Genomic DNA, 18,515 nt, shown 5'->3' with positions numbered 1-18,515 from the left:
CAGCAATCGGGCAGAGAACCCCTTGCTAAAATTTTTGAAGCCCACACCTGGTCTTGAGAGGTTAATACAAATCCTACTAAGGCTAGCATTTTTTTTCCCTTTTTTTTTTACCGTACCCTTGTCTTACACCATTTGTCTTTGATATGTAAATTGGTTGGAAATAAAGCTGGCTTTTTAAAAAAACAAAACAAAAAAACCCTCTTCCGGATTTCCATTTTTTTCCCCTCCACTTTGGTCTGATGTTATGTCTGGAAGGAGAAAGCAGCATTACCCTTTCACAAGTCTACCATTTCACTTTAAAAAAAAAAAAACTCCATCCTTTTTCCATTCCACCAGTGACCTTGTGTAAAAAACAAAAAAAAACACATAACAGTTGGGTGGAGATAGCCTTCCACGTAAATTGAGCGTGGGTGAGACAGTCTGGAATTACAGCGCACAGAAAATGATCCGTGGTCCTCATTTATCCAAGAGAAAGTCCATCCTGCAGATCAACCCTTTGTTGTTACGGGCAGCCCATGAAGGCACAAACCTCTTAAGAATTTAGCGTGACGTGTTGAGAAATGTCACACATCAAATACAGTAGTTGGGTAAAAAAGGACACTCGTGCAAGATTTTAGGATTCTTGGAGCCAGGAACCTTTCAGAATTTGAACATCTTTTAAAGGTTTGGCCTTTCTGGTTTTTAGAATTAAAAAGGTAAAGGTTCCCCTTGCACATATGTGCTAATTGTTCCTGACTCTAGGGGGCGGTGCTCATCTCCGTTTCAAAGCCGAAGAGCCAGCGCTGTCTGAAGACGTCTCTGTGGTCATGTGGCCGGCATGACTCAACGCCAAAGGTGCACGGAACGCTGTTACCTTCCCATCAAAGGTGGTCCCTATTTTTCTACTTCCATTTTTTACGTGCTTTCGAACTGCTAGGTTGGCAGAAGCTGGGACAAATAACGGGAGCTCACCCCGTTACACGGCACTAGGGATTCGAACCGCTGAACTGCCGACCTTTCGATCGACAAGCTCAGCATCTTAGCCACTGAGCCACCGCTTAATTTAAATACAAAAATAGGCTCCCAGAGTCTTTGATAAGTCCCCGCAGTTCTCTTGGCAAGATTTTGGAGATGATTTTTATTCACTGGTTTGTTTGTTTATTTAATTTATATCCTACCACCGTTATTTTTATAAACAACTCAAGGCAATGAACATATCTAACATTCCTTTGTCCTCCTATTTTCCCCACAACAACCCTGTGAGATCCGTTGGAGAGAGGGGGGTGGGAGAGGGAGAGGACCCAGTTGTGGGGGCAATAAGCTGACTTTGTATAAATATACAAAAGGATGAAGGCTATTGCTGAGCACATTGTAAGCCGCCCTGAGTCTTCGGAGAAGGGCGGCATATAAATCAAATTAAAAAAAAAAGAAGGGGAGGGAGAGGGAGAGAGAGATCCAAAATCACCAAGCTTTTATGGCTTTCCCCTGGTGATTGGCCCAAGTCAACTAACCAGCTTTCATGGTCAAGGCAGGACTGGAATTTATAAATTTGTAGTCTCCTGGTTCCTAGCTTGGTGCCTTTTTTTTTTTTAATTTGATTTATATGCCGCCCTTCTCCAGAGACTCAGGGCGGCTTACAGTGCGTTAAGCCTTCATACTTTTGTATATTTTTACAAAGTCAGTTTATTGCCCCCACAAACTGGGTCCTCATTTTACCCACCTTAGAAAGGATGGAAGGCTGAGTCAACCTTGAGCCTTGGCGAGATTTGAACCTGCAGTAATTGCAGGCAGCTGGTCTTAATAACCAGCTTAATAACAGGGTGCCTTAGACCACTGTACTACCAAGGCCTTGACCTGTAGGAAGTTAGCACCCACCCCTCTCCTAGGAAAATGAGAAGTTTTAGGAAATATTAAAAGGGCAGAATATTTTCCCTAAAAGGGAGGCAGAAACTCACTCCCCACCACCTTTGTCAATGGGCCATTAAGGCCTGGGCCAGTCTATTCTACATAACAAAGATTTACCTCCTTCCGGCCGAGCCATAGTAGGAATTGCCCAAAGCCCTTTCATTACGTCATCACCCAGCAAGGCTCAACCAAGCCTAGGACTCGGGACATCCTACAGAGTTGCCCCTGCATGGTCCCATGGGAGTCTGACAACCTATCAGAATACAAGCTCAAATTCAAAAGCCCAACGGAGGGCATAAAACCGGGGCACTCTCAGCATCTCTTCCTTTTCCCCCATCCCCGGACCTCAAACCACGTGGTCCAGTGGTGAGATTCAAAATATTTTATTACCGGTTCTGTGGGTCTGGCTTGGTGGGCGTGGCTTGGGGGTGTGGCAGGGGAAGGATACTGTAAAATCTCCATTCCCACCCCACTCCAGAGGAAGGTTACTGCAAAATCTCCATTTCCTCCCGATCAGCTGGGACTTGGGAGTCAGAGAATAGATGGGGTCGGGGCCAGTCAGAGGTGGTGTTTACCGGTTCTCTGAACTACTCACAATTTCCGCTACCGGTTCTCCTGAACTGGTCAGAACCTGCTGAAACCCACCTCTGACGTGGTCCTGTCCACCATTAAAAACCATCTTCCCAAGCGGCCTCCATATTTCCAGTGTCTTTCTCCCCACTTGGAATTGGACATTTCTTCCAACAGACACTTAGACCAAGCTGGTTTGGCTATTGTCTTCTTCTGCCTAGGGCCAAGAAAGAAGGACTCACTGACCCAAAGTCACCTCCTACCTTCTAATCAGTGGGGAAATGTAAAATTTGTTACTACCGGTTCTGTAGGCATGGCTTGGTGGGTGGGTGGGTAATGTGACTGCGTGGGCGTGGCCAACTTTTTTTTTTTTTTTAACCTTTAAAAGCATTTTTTTCTACCACCTCTTCGGCTGAAGAGGTTGCAGAAAAAAAAATGCTTTTAAAAGCCTCTGATGATCAGGCAACTCAGCTGGGATCATCAGAGGCTTTTAAAAGCATTTTTTTTCCCCTACAACCTCTTCGGCTGAAGAGGTTGTAGAAAAAATGCTTTTAAAAGCCTCTGACGATCCCAGCTGAGCTGCGCGATTTTCAGAGGCTTTTTTTTTTTTTTTTTACTTTTAAAAGCATTTTTTCAGCCGAAGAGGTTATAGAAAAAATCCTTTTAAAAGTTAAAAAAAAAAGCCTTTGATGATTGCACGGCTCAGCTGGGCAATGGGGGGGCCCAGGAATTTTTGCTACCGGTTCTCTGAACCACTCACTGCCATCGCTACTGGATCGGGCGATCCGGTCCGAACCGGGAGCATTTCACCCCTGCTTCTAATCCAGCACTACCCCAAGATGCTTCTTGGATGATTTTCTAGAATAGTTAAGTAGCCCTCTTGTGACCTGCAAGAGTCAAATCCAGGGAAGATCTCTCTTTGCTGCCCGGGCTTCTCAGCAACGGATCATTTGGGCCTAAATGGTATTAATGGCACGAAGGCAGTTAATATCTATTTTCCCTGTGCTTCCTCAAATGTAAACAGCAGGTTGAAGGTTGAGCAGATCAGCCCTGAGGAGCAGGGGGGAGAGGAGGAGAAGGTAGCTTGTCTTTTTCTCACTTATATACCAAAACCTGTACTTTTTAAAGCTTCCATGATTTTGAACGAGCCCTGACAAACTCAATTTGGAAAGGTGATCTAGAGTAGTTTGAAGTAATAGAGTGGTTTTTTTTTTTCCTCCAAGGGCAGCCTTCACTACAGAGGCCTCTTTTGCAAATGGAGGTAGGGAAAAGAATCCCCTTTGCATAAACAAAACAGATGCAGGTTAATTAGCACAATGTTATGTCAACCCTGAGTCAGAGAAATAGGATGCCTTTCAAACAGGAGATAAAATGATTCCATTAAGATTAGTGGCTCTTGACAGATGTATCCTCCTGAAGCTGAACAGTGATCTAAGGTGAGGGCCATCAGCTTGTTAGAGGGATTTACACAAAATGTTGAACTAATGTGGTCCAAGATTTAGTGGTTGTATTTGTCCAGCTTCTCTTCTCTTCTCTTCTCTTCTCTTCTCTTCTCTTCTCTTCTCTTCTCTTCTCTTCTCTTCTCTTCTCTTCTCTTCTCTTCTCTTCTCTTCTCTTCTCCTCTCCTCTCCTCTCCTCTCCTCTCCTCCTCTCCTCTCCTCTCCTCTCCTCTCCTCTCCTCTCCTCTTCTCTCCTTCCACTTCCACTTCCCTCCCCTCTTCTCTCTTCTCTTCCCTTCCCTTCCAGCTTCTCTTCTCTTTTCTCTTCCCTCTTCCTTCCCCTCTTCTCTTCTCTTCTCTTCCCTTCCCTTCCATCTTCTCTTCTCTTCTCTTCCCTTCTCTTCTATCTTCTCCTCTTCTCTTCTCTTCCCTCTTCTCTTCTCTTCCCTCTTCTCTTCTCTTTTCCTTTCCTTCTTCCCTTTCCTTCCCTCTTTTCTTCCATCTTCTCTTCTCTTCTATTCCCTTCCCTCTTCCCTCCCCTCTTCTCTTCTCTCTTCTCTTCCCTTCCAGCTTCTCTTACCTTCTCTTCCATCTTCTCTTCTCTCTTCCCTTCCCTTCCCTCTTTTCTTCCATCTTCTTTTCTTCTCTTTTCTTTTTCTTCTCTTCTCCCTTCCCTTCCCTTCCCTTCCCTCTTCCCTCCCCTCTTCTCTTTCCTCTTCTCTTCCCTTCCCTTCCCTTCCCTTCCCTTCCCCCGAAAAACTAGCTTTTCCAGTTAATTAAGCATTTGGTATACTATGTAGTTTGCTGTAGTGGATAAGGCACCAGGCTAGAAATCAGGAGACCATGGGCAGTCACTTTCTCTCAGCCCTAGGATGATGGCCAACCACTTCCGAAAAAACTTGCCAAGAAAATGGAGATTTTGCAATATCTTTCCCCTGCCACGCCCACCAAGCCACGCCCACAGAACCGGCAGTAAAAAAAATTGGATTTCACCGCTGGGCCTTGGATTTTGGACACATTCTTTAAGCCAATATCAGGCACGAAGAATCAGCTCCACGTGTGAAGGTCCAATTAAATTAATTTATTGCTACCTATGCCTATGCACATGAATATTCTTAACCAACCTGCTATGAACTAGATAAGAGTCAACAGAATTCAAGGTGGGCTTGGAGTTAGTTCACTTGTGGCTATGTAGAGATTCTAAGCTGATCCCTTTTTAAATTCCATCCTCAGGTTCTGCCACTTCCTCTCCAGAGGTGGGATTCACTTACCTTCCCTACCGGTTCACAAATGTGAGCACATGCACAGAGGTGGTGCATTATGTCTGGGCAGGTGGGCGGAGCCTCCCGCAGTCGCCACTACCGGTTCGCGCGATCCAGAGAGAAGCAGTTGAATCTCACCACTGTTCCTCTCCTACATTAGTCCATTTGAGCTACCTTGATTTTAAAAAATGGTTGCCCTACGGTGTTCCGTTTTGCCCAGTTGAAGGTTACAGATAGACAAACAAACTGGAGAGTTTTAGTAGTATATAAGATAGCTAATATGTAGTGCAGATTCTTAAAAATATCTGAGGGGCTATAAAAATTTTTAAAAAAGCAAAGGGGTTACACAGTGATCTCATCTGAAGCTTGATCAAATTAGGGGGAAGATTATGGAGTCTGTCATCTGCACCTCTATAACTGTCTGGTTTGGTTCTGCAACCCAACAAGACAGACAGAGACTTCAGAGGATAATTAGAACTGCAGAAAAAACAATGGCTACCAACCTGCCTTCCACTGAGGACCTGTATACTGCACGAGTCAAAACGAGGGCTGCGAAAATATCGACAGACCCCTCACATCCTGGACATAAACTGTTTCAACTCCTACCCTCAAAATGACGCTATAGAGCACTACACACCAGAACAACTAGACACAAGAACAGTTTTTTCCTGAACACCATCACTCTGCTAAACAAATAATTCCCTCAACACTGTCAAACTATTCACTAAGTCTGCATTATTATTACTATTAATCTTCTCATCGTTCCTATCATCCATCTCCTCCCATTTATGACTGCATGACTGTAACCTTGTTGCTGGTATCCTTACGATTTATATTGACTGTTTCCTAATATGATTCGATTGCTTATTTGTACCCTATGACTATTCTTAAGTGCTGTACCTTATGATTCCTGACGAATGTATCTTTTCTTTTTATGTACACTGAGAGCATCTGCACCAAAGACAAATTCCTTGTGTGTCCCATCACACTTGGCCAATAAAGAATTCTATTCTATTCATTATTCTCCTGCAAGCTCCAGGAATGGGCTGGGGAAAAAAACAATTACTTTCTGAAATAAGGCAACATTTTCTTTCATTCTTTCTCTTTCGTAGGTTTTATATCACCTTCATAAAAAAGTGAAGAATATTTCCAGGAAGTCAGAGAGATCAAAGAGAAAGGTAAATCCCAAGCAGCAATTACTAAGCATTGTAGATCAGGGAAGATACTTTGCGTTTCACAAAAAACTAATCAAAATGTGGTACGTCTGTTTCTATGAGAGATGATGCCTATGGGAGGGAGGGAGGGGGACCTGGTGTGAAGGACAACAATGAGGTGGCAGTTTCCCAGAAAGGAGGGAGCATATTCTAGAAAGGGAGGGGCGGGAGGACAAGAAACAGACCAGCCCAGAGATGGTTAGGAGACAGAAAGATTCAAAGAGCCACTTCCTAGGATATATTCATTAAGGTGAGAGTAGTAAGCATTTAGTCTGGCAAGATTCTGTCTCTTATATGTAAGCAGATAAGAGAACAGAACCCTGTTTGAACAGTTTGATTTAGTGGTTAAAGCACCGGACTAGAATGCAGGAGACCATAAGTGCCTTGGTAGTACAGTGGTCTAAAGCACCCTGTTATTAAGAACAGCTGCCTGCAATTACTGCAGGTTCGAATCTCGCCAAGGCTCAAGGTTGACTCAGCCTTCCATCCTTTCTAAGGCAGGTAAATTGAGGACCCAGATTGTGGGGGCAATAAGCTGACTTTGTATAAATATACAAAAGAATGAAGGCTATTGCTTAGCGCGTTGTAAGCCGCCCTGAGTCTCCGGAGAATGGCGGCATATAAATCAAATTAAAAAAAAAAAAGTCCTGCCTTAAGCCATGAAAGCCAGCTGGGTGACTTAGGGCCAGTCCCCTCTCTCTCAACCCAACCCACCTCACAGGATTGTTGTTGTGGGGAAAGTAGGAAGAGGAAGGGTCAGTGGTGGAATTCAATTTTTTTTACTACCGGTTCTGTGGGCATGGCTTGGTGGCAGGGGTGAAATGCTCCCAGTTCGGACCGGATTGCCCGATCCGGTAGCGATGGCGGCGGGCAGTTCAGAGAACCAGTAGCAAAAATCCCTGCGCCCCCCCCCAATGCCCAGCTGAGCCGCACGATCATCAGAGGCTTTTTTTTTACTACTTTTAAAAGCATTTTTTCTACAACCTCTTCCGACGAAAAAATGCTTTTAAAAGTAAAAAAAAAAAAGCCTCTGATGATCGCGCGGCTCAGCTGGGATTGTCAGAGGCTTTTCAAAGCATTTTTTCCTGCAACTTCTTGGCTGAAGAGGTGGTAAAAAAAATGCTTTGAAAAGTCTCTGATGATCCCAGCTGAGTTGCCTGATCGGCGGAGGCTTTTCAAAGCATTAGAAAAAATGCTTTGAAAAGTTAAAAAAAAAAAGTTGGCCACTCCCACCCAGTCACATTACACCGCCCCCCACCAAGCCATGCCCACAGAACCGGTAGTAACAAATTTTACATTTCACCCTTGCTTGGTGGGCATGGTGTGGCTTGGTGGGTGTGGCAGGGGAAGGATACTGCAAAATCTCCATTCCTATCCCACTCCAGGGGAAGAATACTGCAAAATCCCCATTCCCACCCCACTCCTGGGAAAGGATACTGCAAAATCTCCATTCCCACCCCACTCCAGGGGAAGGATACTGCAAAATCCCCATTCAGAGGTGGTATTTGCTGGTTCTCTGACCTACTCAAAATTTACGCTACTGGTTCTCCAGAACCTCTCAGAACCTGCTGAATTTCATCCCTGGGATGAAAATCTGGGTGCGTGTTATACTCTGAATGTAGCCCTGCCCAGCCTCGCAAATGGAGACTTCGGAGGCTGAAAGAAGCTTCTGAAAGAAGAATCAGTAAAGGTTCTAACCAGTCTATGTTAACAAATCTGGAGAATGACACAATAACCAACAGATCGGAAGAGGTTAATCTACATACTAATACCAAAGAAAGGAGATTGAACAGAGTACAGATAGTCCTTCAGAAAAAAAAGCCTCTGAAAGAAGCTTCAGAAAAAAAGCCTTTTTTTCTGAAGCTCTGTTTCGGAGGCTTTCAGAGGCAGAAAAAAAAAGCACGGCACAGAGCACACAACCAAGGAACCTTCCAAAATTCACCTCTGGAAACAACTGATTGGGGGTATTCCGGGAGGCCAATCCACCCACCAATCAGCTTTTTTCTTATTTTCCTTCCCAAAAACTAAGGTGCATCTTATACTCCGAAAAATACGGTACATAATCCCGGTAGAACCTTTATTGTGCAATCAACTGAATTTTCATGTAAGAAACGCATGGAGGGTGATAACTAGCGATATTTTTTTTTCCCTGTAAGCGAGTCAACGGTTTGTCTTCTCACAGGCATTTAAGGCTAAGGGTTTTCATGCTGTGCATATTTAAAATTTCTGTGAACTGTTGTTTTGCTGTTTTGCAGCCAATTAACAAGATGACCTTGTTTAATCAAAGTTCTGAGCCCAGGTGTCTTTTCAAACAAGGTTTTTAATCAGTTTATCATCCTTTATTCACCAAATATTACAAGTAAAATCAACGTTAATTTGAAATACTGACACAAGGAAGATAAACGTACAGTTATAAATAATAGTAAAGTTCCAAATTATTATTTTTTTATTTTTAAAATTGCAAGGAGTTGGCTGGAGGGCTTATTTGTTGGTTGCTTCGGATTAACCCTTTTAAGGACTGAGAGCATCCTTCAATACGCATCACACTTGTAAGAATATAAAAAAAAAAGATACAGGGCTTTGCTTGAATGTTTACGATCTTTATCTTAACTTTTTAAACATGCATACCCTTCCCACAGGAGTGGGTTCCACTTACCTTTACTACCAGTTCGCAGTGGGATCACGAGCTGGTTCTCTCACTCATGACTGTCTCACCATCCCCACAGTCACAAACATGAGTCACTTACCAACCTTGGCAAAAAAAAGTCATAAAATCAGATGTGAACCACTTAACAACTGCCTTGCTTAGCAATGAAGATTCTGGTCTCAAATGTAGTTCTAAGGTGAGGACCAGGGGTGAAATGTAAAATTTGTTACTACTGGTTCTGTGGGCGTGGCTTGGTGGGGGGGGGTAATGTGACTGGGTGGGCGTGGCCAACTTTTTTTTTTTTAACTTTTCAAAGCATTTTTTCTAATGCTTTGAAAAGCCTCTGCCGATTAGGCAACTCAGCTGGGATCGTCAGAGACTTTTCAAAGCATTTTTTTTACCACCTCTTCGGCCAAGAGGTTGCAGAAAAAAATGCTTTGAAAAGCCTCTGACGATCTCAGCTGAGTTGCGTGATCATCAGAGGCTTTTTTTTTTTTTACTTTTAAAAGCATTTTTTCGTCAGAAGAGATTGTAGAGAAAATGCTTTTAAAAGTAAAAAAAAAAAGCCTCTGATGATCCTGCATCTCAGCTGGGCATAGGGGTGGGGTGGGGGGGCACAGGGATTTTTGCTACTGGTTCTCCGAACCACCCGCCGCCATCGCTACCAGATCGGGAGATCCAGTCTGAATCGGGAGCATTTCACCCCTATAGGTAAGTCGCGCTACCCCGCCCCTCCAAAGCATGCTGCGCCAGCCCCACCAGACTCACGACCTTACCTTCCCCGCCCCTTACAGGAGTCCCCCTCCCCCGCGCACCCCATTTTGGCTCCCGGGGCTGCAGGGAGGCTTGCTAAGGCCAAAATGGGGCATGAGGGGGGTGCCTAGCAAGACTCCCTGCAGCCCCCTGGAAGCAAAAATGGGCTGTGGGGGGGGGCTTCAAGGGAGAAAGAAACAAAGAAATCCTCACTGTTTAGGAAGATGCCCAGGTGCACTGACCTTGAGTTGAGAGCTTATTGTAAATCCTGCACTAGCTATCCTTGCTCAGGCTAAGCTACAAAACGTTTTTCCTCACTGTTTGGGGATCCCCAGGTGCACTGACCTTGAGTTGAGAGCTTATTGTAAGTGCCTGCACTAGCTATCCTTGCTCAGGCTAAGCTACAAAACGTTTCAAAACTTCTGGCTTTTCTTCCTCCTACCAAAGACTTTCTGGGGTTCTTCACAGGAAGGGAGATAGGAGAAAGGGAGGGAGAAAGAAAGAGAGAGAGGGAGGGAGGGAGGGAAGGGTAAACCCTTTTACTCACACTTCATCCTCACTGTTTGGAGATCCCCAGGTGCACTGAGCTTGAGTTGAGAGCTTATTGTAATTGGCTGCTAGCTATCCTTGCTCAGGCTAAGCTAATCAATAGTGGAGCTCTAAGAATGCCAGATGATCAATGGGCATGTTTTGAGTTTCAAAACATCTGAATTTTCTTCCTCCTACCAAAGACCTTCTGGGGTTCTTCACAGAAAGGGAGAAAGAAAGAAAGAAAGAAAGAAAGAGAAGAAAGAAAGAGACAAAGAAAGAAAGAAAAAGAAAAAGGGAGAGAGAGAGAGAGAATGCAGGTATCTCTTAACAGAGGCTTGAACTTGCCTGAAATTAGATCAAGCCCTGCATCACTTAACCCAATGTATCAGATTAAATTGTTACTGAATTATTTTTGGTATATATACTACATTCTCTTGTGTAATTTAGTTATAGTGTAAAACTAGTCTATTATGTCTCAAAATAAAAGGGAGATCAAAAATCCAATTAGTGCCATGTAAATTCTGGAATCCCCAAAGACCTTTCCCATTGTATTTATTAAACAAATTTATATACAGTGACTTTGTAACTTTCGTGTTCCTTTCATGTAGTTCTCAATGTGTCCATCTCCTTGCTACTCTCTTTCCTCCACCAAAATTCTATTATAAATAATATTACCACACATTACAGCTCTAATTTTGTGTATTTGCGCCAGTAATTTTCAGAAAAAGATTTATTCCTCTCTTACATAGTTATTTAGAAGTAGTTTCATATGTCAGTTTACTTTTACTATTAAAAAAATAGTAATTTTGTTGCATTATATGACTGCAAAAGCCTTTTAGCAGTTTCATGTAACAGGAAATATCCAGTAACAATTTTGAAAGTAGTTCTCATAGCCACAAACACCCTCACCCCAAAAAGACAGAGAAAGAGAGAAAAAGAGAGAAAGAAAGAGGAAGAAAAGGAGAGAGAGAGAGAAAAAAAAACCCTCTGTGCTTTTATTTTTAATTGCTCCATTATTTATCATGTGTTAATATTTTACACTGTCCCTACACCTAGAATTATTTTACTGGCTTTCTTTTGCCCAGGGCTACCACATATTTTTCAGAGATTTACATGCATTCAATGTCTATAGTCCAGGGCATAAATATGTGTGTGTTTATTTTGTACATCAGGTTGCATAAGTCCATCTTAATATGCTATTCCTGGTATGTGATGTTTTGTATACATACAGAGAAAGAAGCACTCTTGTGATCTTTGACTTTTACACTTGCTGTCAAACATCAGCCATAATTACTGTTTTTGAACAATATGCACGAATGGCTATTTTATATGTGAAATTATGACTGAAATATTTCTGCACCTATATTGGTTCTCACTGTTAGGAAGTTTCTCCTTAGTTTTAAGAGAAAAATTAACTTCTTTCTTTATTCAGTTTCCATCCATTGCTTCTTGTTTTGCCTTCTGGTGCTTTGGAAAATACATTGCCTATACATTCTTTCTGGCAGCCCCTTAAAAACCTGTTGCCTATCACACTCTTGGGCAAAGCATGTGAGCCATTTCCTCCTTTCAGTGGTCCATGAAAGTACATCTATAGTATGTAGATAATAAAGTTGAAAAAAGGTGAACAACATTTTTACAGAACTGTAGATACGTTGAGGCTGTGTGTGACAAGGAATGGTTGGGAAGGGAGGGGCCAGGTGAGGGACCCCTTGACGTGAGTGACATTGAGTTGGCCACGCCTACCCAGTCACATGACCATCAAGCCACTCCCACCGTCACATGACCAAGCCACGTCCACAAAATAAGCCACACCCACAGAACCGGTACTAAAATATTTTAGAACCCATCCCTGGTCCAGATGTTCAGATTCACGATGAGTTTGCCTACTGAGCTTCTGTTCCATAAAGGGAAGGTCTGTGCAAGTGAGGACACTTTCAGCCCTCAGCATCAGAAGACATTGGTGTCTTTGGCCCAATGATATATGTAGTCCTCGATTTACGACCACTATTGAGCCCAAAATGTCTTTTTTTGCTAAGTGAATTTTGCTCCATTTTCTTTTTTTATTTTCTTTTATTGATTTTCTATTAAATACATTTCTTAGTGCTTAATAAACATTGTGTTGTCTGGGTATTTAATTTGCTTAACAATACAAATTTACATTCTTAATCTCACTCCACCCCTCTTTTCCAACCATTGGTAAAATAAATTCCATGCTTGATAATATTCCATGTCCTCTTTCTGTTTCATTTTCAATGTCAGTCTATCCATTTCTGCACAATCTTCTTGACTATTTCTTCATCTCCTGCAACCTTCATAAATATGAGCCAGTTATCAAGCATCTGAATTTTGATCATCTAACTATGGAGATGAGGCAATGGCCATAGGAATGAAAAAGGCCACGTTTTTCTCATCCGTTGTAACAGTCAAATGGTTGTAAGTAACTAATACCACTCTATAAAGCCTCAGTAAGACCACACTTAGAATATTGCGTCCAGTTTCGGTCACCATACTATAAAAAAGACATTGAGACTCTAGAAAGAGTGCAGAGAAGAGCAACCAGGATGATTAGGGGACTGGAGGCTAAAACATACAATGAACGGTTGCAGGAATTGCGCATGGCTAGTCTAGTGAAGAGAAGGACCAGGATAGCAGTCTTCCAATATTTGAGGGGCTGCCACAGAGAGGAGGGAGTCAAGCTGTTTTCCAAGGTACCTGAAGGCCAGTCAAGGAATAATGGATGGAAACTGAACAAGGAGAGTTTTTAGTATGAGAAAAAAAAATAGAATAGAATGACAGAGTCGGAAGGAACCTCAGAGGTCCTCTAGTCCAGCCTCCTGATGGAAACTGATCAAGGAGAGATTCAAGCTGAAAATAAGGAGGAATTTTCTGACAGTGAGAGCAATCAACCCATGGAACAAAAGTTGCCTTCAGAAGTTGTGGGAGCTCCATCACTGGAGGCTTTCAAGATGGACTGCCATCTCTGTCAGAAATGGTGTAGGGTTTCCTGCTTGGGCAGGGGGTTGGACTAGATGACCTACAAGCTCCCTTCCAACTCTGTTAATCTGTAAAGTTAAGGACTACTTGTATCTCATCTGCAAAAGGATGATCTGAGTGCACAGTAACAGCAGCCTTGAGTCTGTTTCTCATCAAGAACAAAACTATTGAGAGTCCAAAACATCCCTCAAAAAGACTGAGGCAGGTGATAATTCCAAGGAGGCCTCATTCTTCCACTCTGTCTGGATTCCTTTGGCCACCAGGCCTACTTTTAAAAAAGAAAAACAGGAAACTCAGACACTCCTGCTATTTGATGACTGATGTAATTTAAAATAATTTGCTCTTGTATATGTATTAGACAGCAAATCGGTTTTCCATCAAAAGCATTTTTTTCCCCCCTGGAAAAATTCTGGCCATTAGCTGTTGAGTTCCTCCTCCTATAATATTATGCTCAGCAATACGATAATTATATCATATTGATGGATATAAATGGGGCATAATGCAGGGTTTGTACATTTAACTATAACAGATATAATTGCTACTAGACTGGTTCACTGTAGTAGTTATTTGTCTGTGGAGATTCTCAGTCCTCCAGGTCATGGTTGTCCCAAAGGTGCTTTTTCAAAAGGCATCTGGACTTCGTTTTTCCTTGAAGATGTTTCACTTATTTATTTATTTATGTATTTATTTATTTATTTATTTGTCACATTTTTATGCTGCCCAACTCCCGAGGGACTCTGGGCAGCTAAGAACAAAGAATAAAACAATGCAAACTTCTCATCTAAGAAGCTTCTTCAGTTCTGATTGAATGGTGGAGAATGGAAGGATTTATATTCCTTGCAGTCATCTGGTCCAGGGGTGGGTTCTAATTTTTTTTACTACCAGTTCTGTGGGTGTGGCTTATTTTGTGGGCGTGGCTTGATGGTCATGTGACTATCAATTTAGGTGACCATTATTTAGGATTTAGCAGAGGTACTGGTCTACCAGTCTTTTAACTGCTTGCAGAGCTGTACCAATCTACCCATTTATTTTTGCAGGCACCGGTCTATACATTTATTTTTGCAGGCACCGGTCTACTCATTTGTTTTCTTTTAACACAGCTGTAGGGCAGTCCTTTGAAGCCCTGCGGCAAGAGTTTAAACAGTTTTTTTCCCTCTAGCCATCAGCTGGGACTCAGGAGGCAGCAATAGATTGGGGGTGGGGCCAAATAAAAGGTAAGAATAACACGGGCGGCGGGGGGCAGAACCGGTTCGGTGACGTCATATCATCACCGCTACTGGCTCGGTGGAACCGGGAGGAACCCATCGCTGATCTGGTTGTTAGCACTCTTTCTGAGAGTCGTTGAGGCCACTTCAGGGGTGAAATGCTCCCGGTTTAGACCGGATCGCCCGATCCGGCAGCTGGTGGTTTGGAGAACCGGTAGCACAAATCCCTACACCCCCACCCCCATGCCCAGCTGAGCCACGCGATCATCAGAGGCTTTTTTTTTTTACTTTTAAAAGCATTTTTTTCTACAACCTCTTCGGCCGAAAAAATGCTTTTAAAAGTTTTTTAAAAAAGCCTCTGATGATCACGCGGGATCGTCAGAGCCTTTTAAAAGCATTTTTTCTATAACCTCTTCGGCCAAAGAGGTTGTAGGGGGGGGGAAATGTCTTTAAAAACCTCTGGCAATCCCAACTGAGTTGCGTGATCATCAGAGGCTTTTAAAAGCATTTTTTTAACAACCTCTTCGGCAGAAAAATTGCTTTTAAAAGAAAAAAAAAGCCTCTGACGATCAGGCAACTCAGCTGGGATCGTCACAGCCTTTTAAAAGCATTTTTTTTTCTACAACCTCTTCAGCCGGTTGTAGAAAAAATGCTTTTAAAAATTAAAAAGTTTTAAAAGTTAAAAAAAAAAACCACTTGGCCATGCCCACCCAGTCACATTACCCCCCCACCAAGCCACGCCCACAGAACCGGTGACCTGAATAGTGCAAATGGATGTGGAACTTTCTTGGGGCTGCTGAAAGGATTGTGTTGTAAGAAGGTCCCATGCCCATTTGCACTATTCAGGTGACCCTGAGGGCACAAATAAACCTCCAAGTGGCCTCAATGTCTCTCAGAAAGAGTGCTAACAACCAGATTTAACCAAATTTAACCTTTAAATTTCTTTTAAATTTTACATTTCACCACTGGGCCACTTGGCGGTTTATCTGTGCCCTCAGGGTCACCTGAATAGTGCAAATGGGTGTGGAACCTTCTTACAACACAATCCTTTCACCAGTCCCAAGAAAGTTCCACACCCATTTGCACTATTCAGGTGACCCTGACGGCACAGATAAAACCTCCAAGCGGCCTCAACGTCTCTCAGAAAGAATGCTAACTACCAGATTTAACCAAATTTAACCTTTAAATTTCTTTTAAATTTTACATTTCACCACTGGGCCACTTGGAGGCTTATTTGTGCCCTCAGGGTCACCTGAATAGTGCAAATGGGTGTGGGACCTTCTTACAACACAATCCTTTCAGCAGTCCCAAGAAAGTTCCACACCCATTTGCACTATTCAGGTGACCCTGAGGGCACAGATAAAACCTCCAAGCGGCCTCAATGTCTCTCGGAAAGAATGCTAACGACCAGAGACTGCAAGATATATAAATCCTTCCATCCTTCACCCGTCAATCAGAACTGAAGAAGCTTCTTGGATAAAAAGAGAAACGTTTATCTTCAAGGAAAAATAAGTCCCGTTGCTTTCTGAAAAAGCAATTTCTGTGGGACACAGAAGTTACTTTGTGGAGGAACTTCAACATGTTCACATTTTCAAATATATCCTCTAGTCTAGGTTGAAGTCTGGAGATGCCTGGTAAAATCCTGTAACTGTATACCTGGTAACGATAAATATACCCACAGATAAACGTGGAAGTGTTCCTCACAGTTTTTCTTAGCCACGTAGACAAACTGCCCTGTCCTGTATTGGACTATGGCAGCGGTGGGCAACTGTGGCCCTTTTACAACCTGTGGACTTCAACTCCCAGAATTCCTGAGCCAGCCAAGCTTGGCTGGCTCAGGAATTCTGGGAGTTGAAGTCCACAGGTTGTAAAAGGGCCACAGTTGCCCACCCCTGGACTATGGTATCCATCTCTCCTCACCTCACAGCAGGGGTCGGTTTCACCTACCTTTGCTAATGGTTCGCTCGCGCGTACACCGCTTCTGCGCATGCACAGATCATATTTGATGACCTCCGGGCCAGTGGTGTGTTTCAACATTTTTTACTACCGGTTCTATGGGTGTGGCTTGGTGGGCGTGGCTTGGTGGGCGTGGCAGGGGAAGGATACTGTAAAATCTCCATTCCTTCCCCAATCCAGGGGAAGGTTATTGCAAAATCCCCATTTCCTCCCGATCAGCTGGCACTTGGGAGGCAGAGAATAGATGGAGAGGGGGCCAGTCAGAATTTTTACTACCGGTTCTTTGAACTACTCAAAATTTCCACTACCGGTTCTCCAGAACTGGTCAGAACCTGCTGAAACCCATCTCTGGTCTGGGCGGGTGGGCAGAGCCTCCCAGCGCAGCTGCTACTGCGAACCGGTAGTAATGTAGTAAGTGATGCGAACTGGTAGTAAGTGATGGATATTGTAAATCCAGCATGCTTGGAAACAACCAGAATCAAAAAGTGTCACATGTAAACTTAGCAATAAGCTAACCACGATTTGTAGATTAAAAAAAGAAATGTTAATATTGGTTCATTATTTATTTATTTATTTATTTATTTTATTTTTTAAATTTTTATACCGCCCCCTCTCCCGAAGGAGTCGGGGCGGTAAAGAGCCAAGATTAAAAAACATACAATATAAACATTAAAATACATTTAAAACAAAATTAAATCCCTAATGGCTTTCCCCAATTTAAAACCCCTTACCCATAAAATTCTGCTATCTGAGGGATGCTGGGATTTGAAGCCTGAGTTATTAGTTCATTGGTAGACAAACAGCCAAATAGTAAACAACAGCCTAATCAAGGAACCAACAAAAACATACCACCAAAACTGACAAGGCAAGCCACTTGTGTATAAACAGGCATCACACCACTCTCCCTTCTAGCACTGATGATGTTACCTAGTTGGGTAATAAAATGTCGGCAAGAAATCAACCAATCTCAGAGAGTCCCAAGGAGCCCAAAAGCATGTCTCTTAATTTCCCTGAAGATGGATTTAGGGGACAAGATACACAACATCTTCCTTCCGTTCTGAATTCAGTTGAAATCACTCTCGTCTGTGGGGAGAAGCAGTTGCCATCTCTTATAGTAAACCATCAGAGACCTTCACATTACGGTCTCCTTCTTTTCTCACTCACGCCGCCTAAAAATTAAGAAGCCAGTGAGAATTGAGTGCCTGCAGTGTAAAACAGAAAAACAACAGTGCTCTCTGCTAATTGGCTGGGGGAAAAAAATATTGGCTGGTGAATTTGGCAAGAAATGTTTTATTCTAATTGCCGCAGCGCGAGGCCAGAGGTGTGCAGAGCTACTATTTGAACCGACAGCTTTCAAACCTGGCCAGGTTGTTTTTACACAAGTGGCCTCGTTCCCAGTGTTGTTTTTACCCATAGGCTAGGATCGAGAGGTATTGTGGGGGAAAAGCAACATGATAATGTTGGTTCATGCAGGAACGGGAGTGGGTCTGTTGAGTAGTAAAAGCTCTCCATCTTCTTTGGTTGAGATCACTCGGGCAGGAAGGGCTGATACAGAGAGTAGATCAGGTTGGGGACAACAGTGCAAAAGAGGGGGTGGGGTGAATCTTTTTTCCCAAAAGCTCTTTTCCAGGGGTGGGCTGCTGGGGGTTCGCAGAAGTTCATGAGGGTGTTGTGGCTCCATTACATGAGCCTGTGTCATCGGCAGGAGAGGACTCTGAGAGTGAAGAAGAGGAGTTGGCAAGGCCTCCCTTTCCAGGACCCTCCTCTCTGGCAATGCCTTCAGTGTCCGCCGAAGGGCAAGAGATAGGGCCGGGGCCAAGCACATCCACGCAGCCACAGATGGACAGTGATGAGGGTAATGAGTCTTGGCTGGATCCACGCCAGCATCGCAGAGATAAGCACGTGCAACAGAAGAAAAGGCATGCCCGAGATTAGGCTGAGTCACTGGACCACACCCCACAGGATATAAAAGGGAGTGTGGTGGCCAGTCAAACCTTGTGACGAACAAAGCTGAAAGCTTCCACACTATTCTGCATTGCCGGACTTTTGCTATAAGACTT

The 18,515-nt window shown here is 43.3% G+C and overlaps 1 protein-coding gene across 1 annotated transcript in view; it reads left to right on the top strand.

Annotated features, from left to right (window-relative positions):
- LOC139323734 (galanin receptor type 1-like) overlaps window positions 1-18,515 on the top strand; it is a 35,890-nt gene that overhangs the window by 9,797 nt on the left and 7,578 nt on the right. Inside the window, exon 2 of the mRNA XM_070953200.1 lies at window positions 6,268-6,333. Coding sequence (XP_070809301.1) covers window positions 6,268-6,333 — 66 coding nt within the window. The remainder of the gene's footprint in view (window positions 1-6,267; window positions 6,334-18,515) is intronic.

The sequence above is a fragment of the Pituophis catenifer genome, unplaced genomic scaffold (assembly GCF_029215685.1).
Source record: "Pituophis catenifer annectens isolate HBS135680 unplaced genomic scaffold, rPitCat1.0.hap2 SCAF_13, whole genome shotgun sequence".
Classification (NCBI taxonomy): Eukaryota; Metazoa; Chordata; class Lepidosauria; order Squamata; family Colubridae; genus Pituophis; species Pituophis catenifer.
This window is presented reverse-complemented; position numbering and strand designations above follow the sequence as displayed.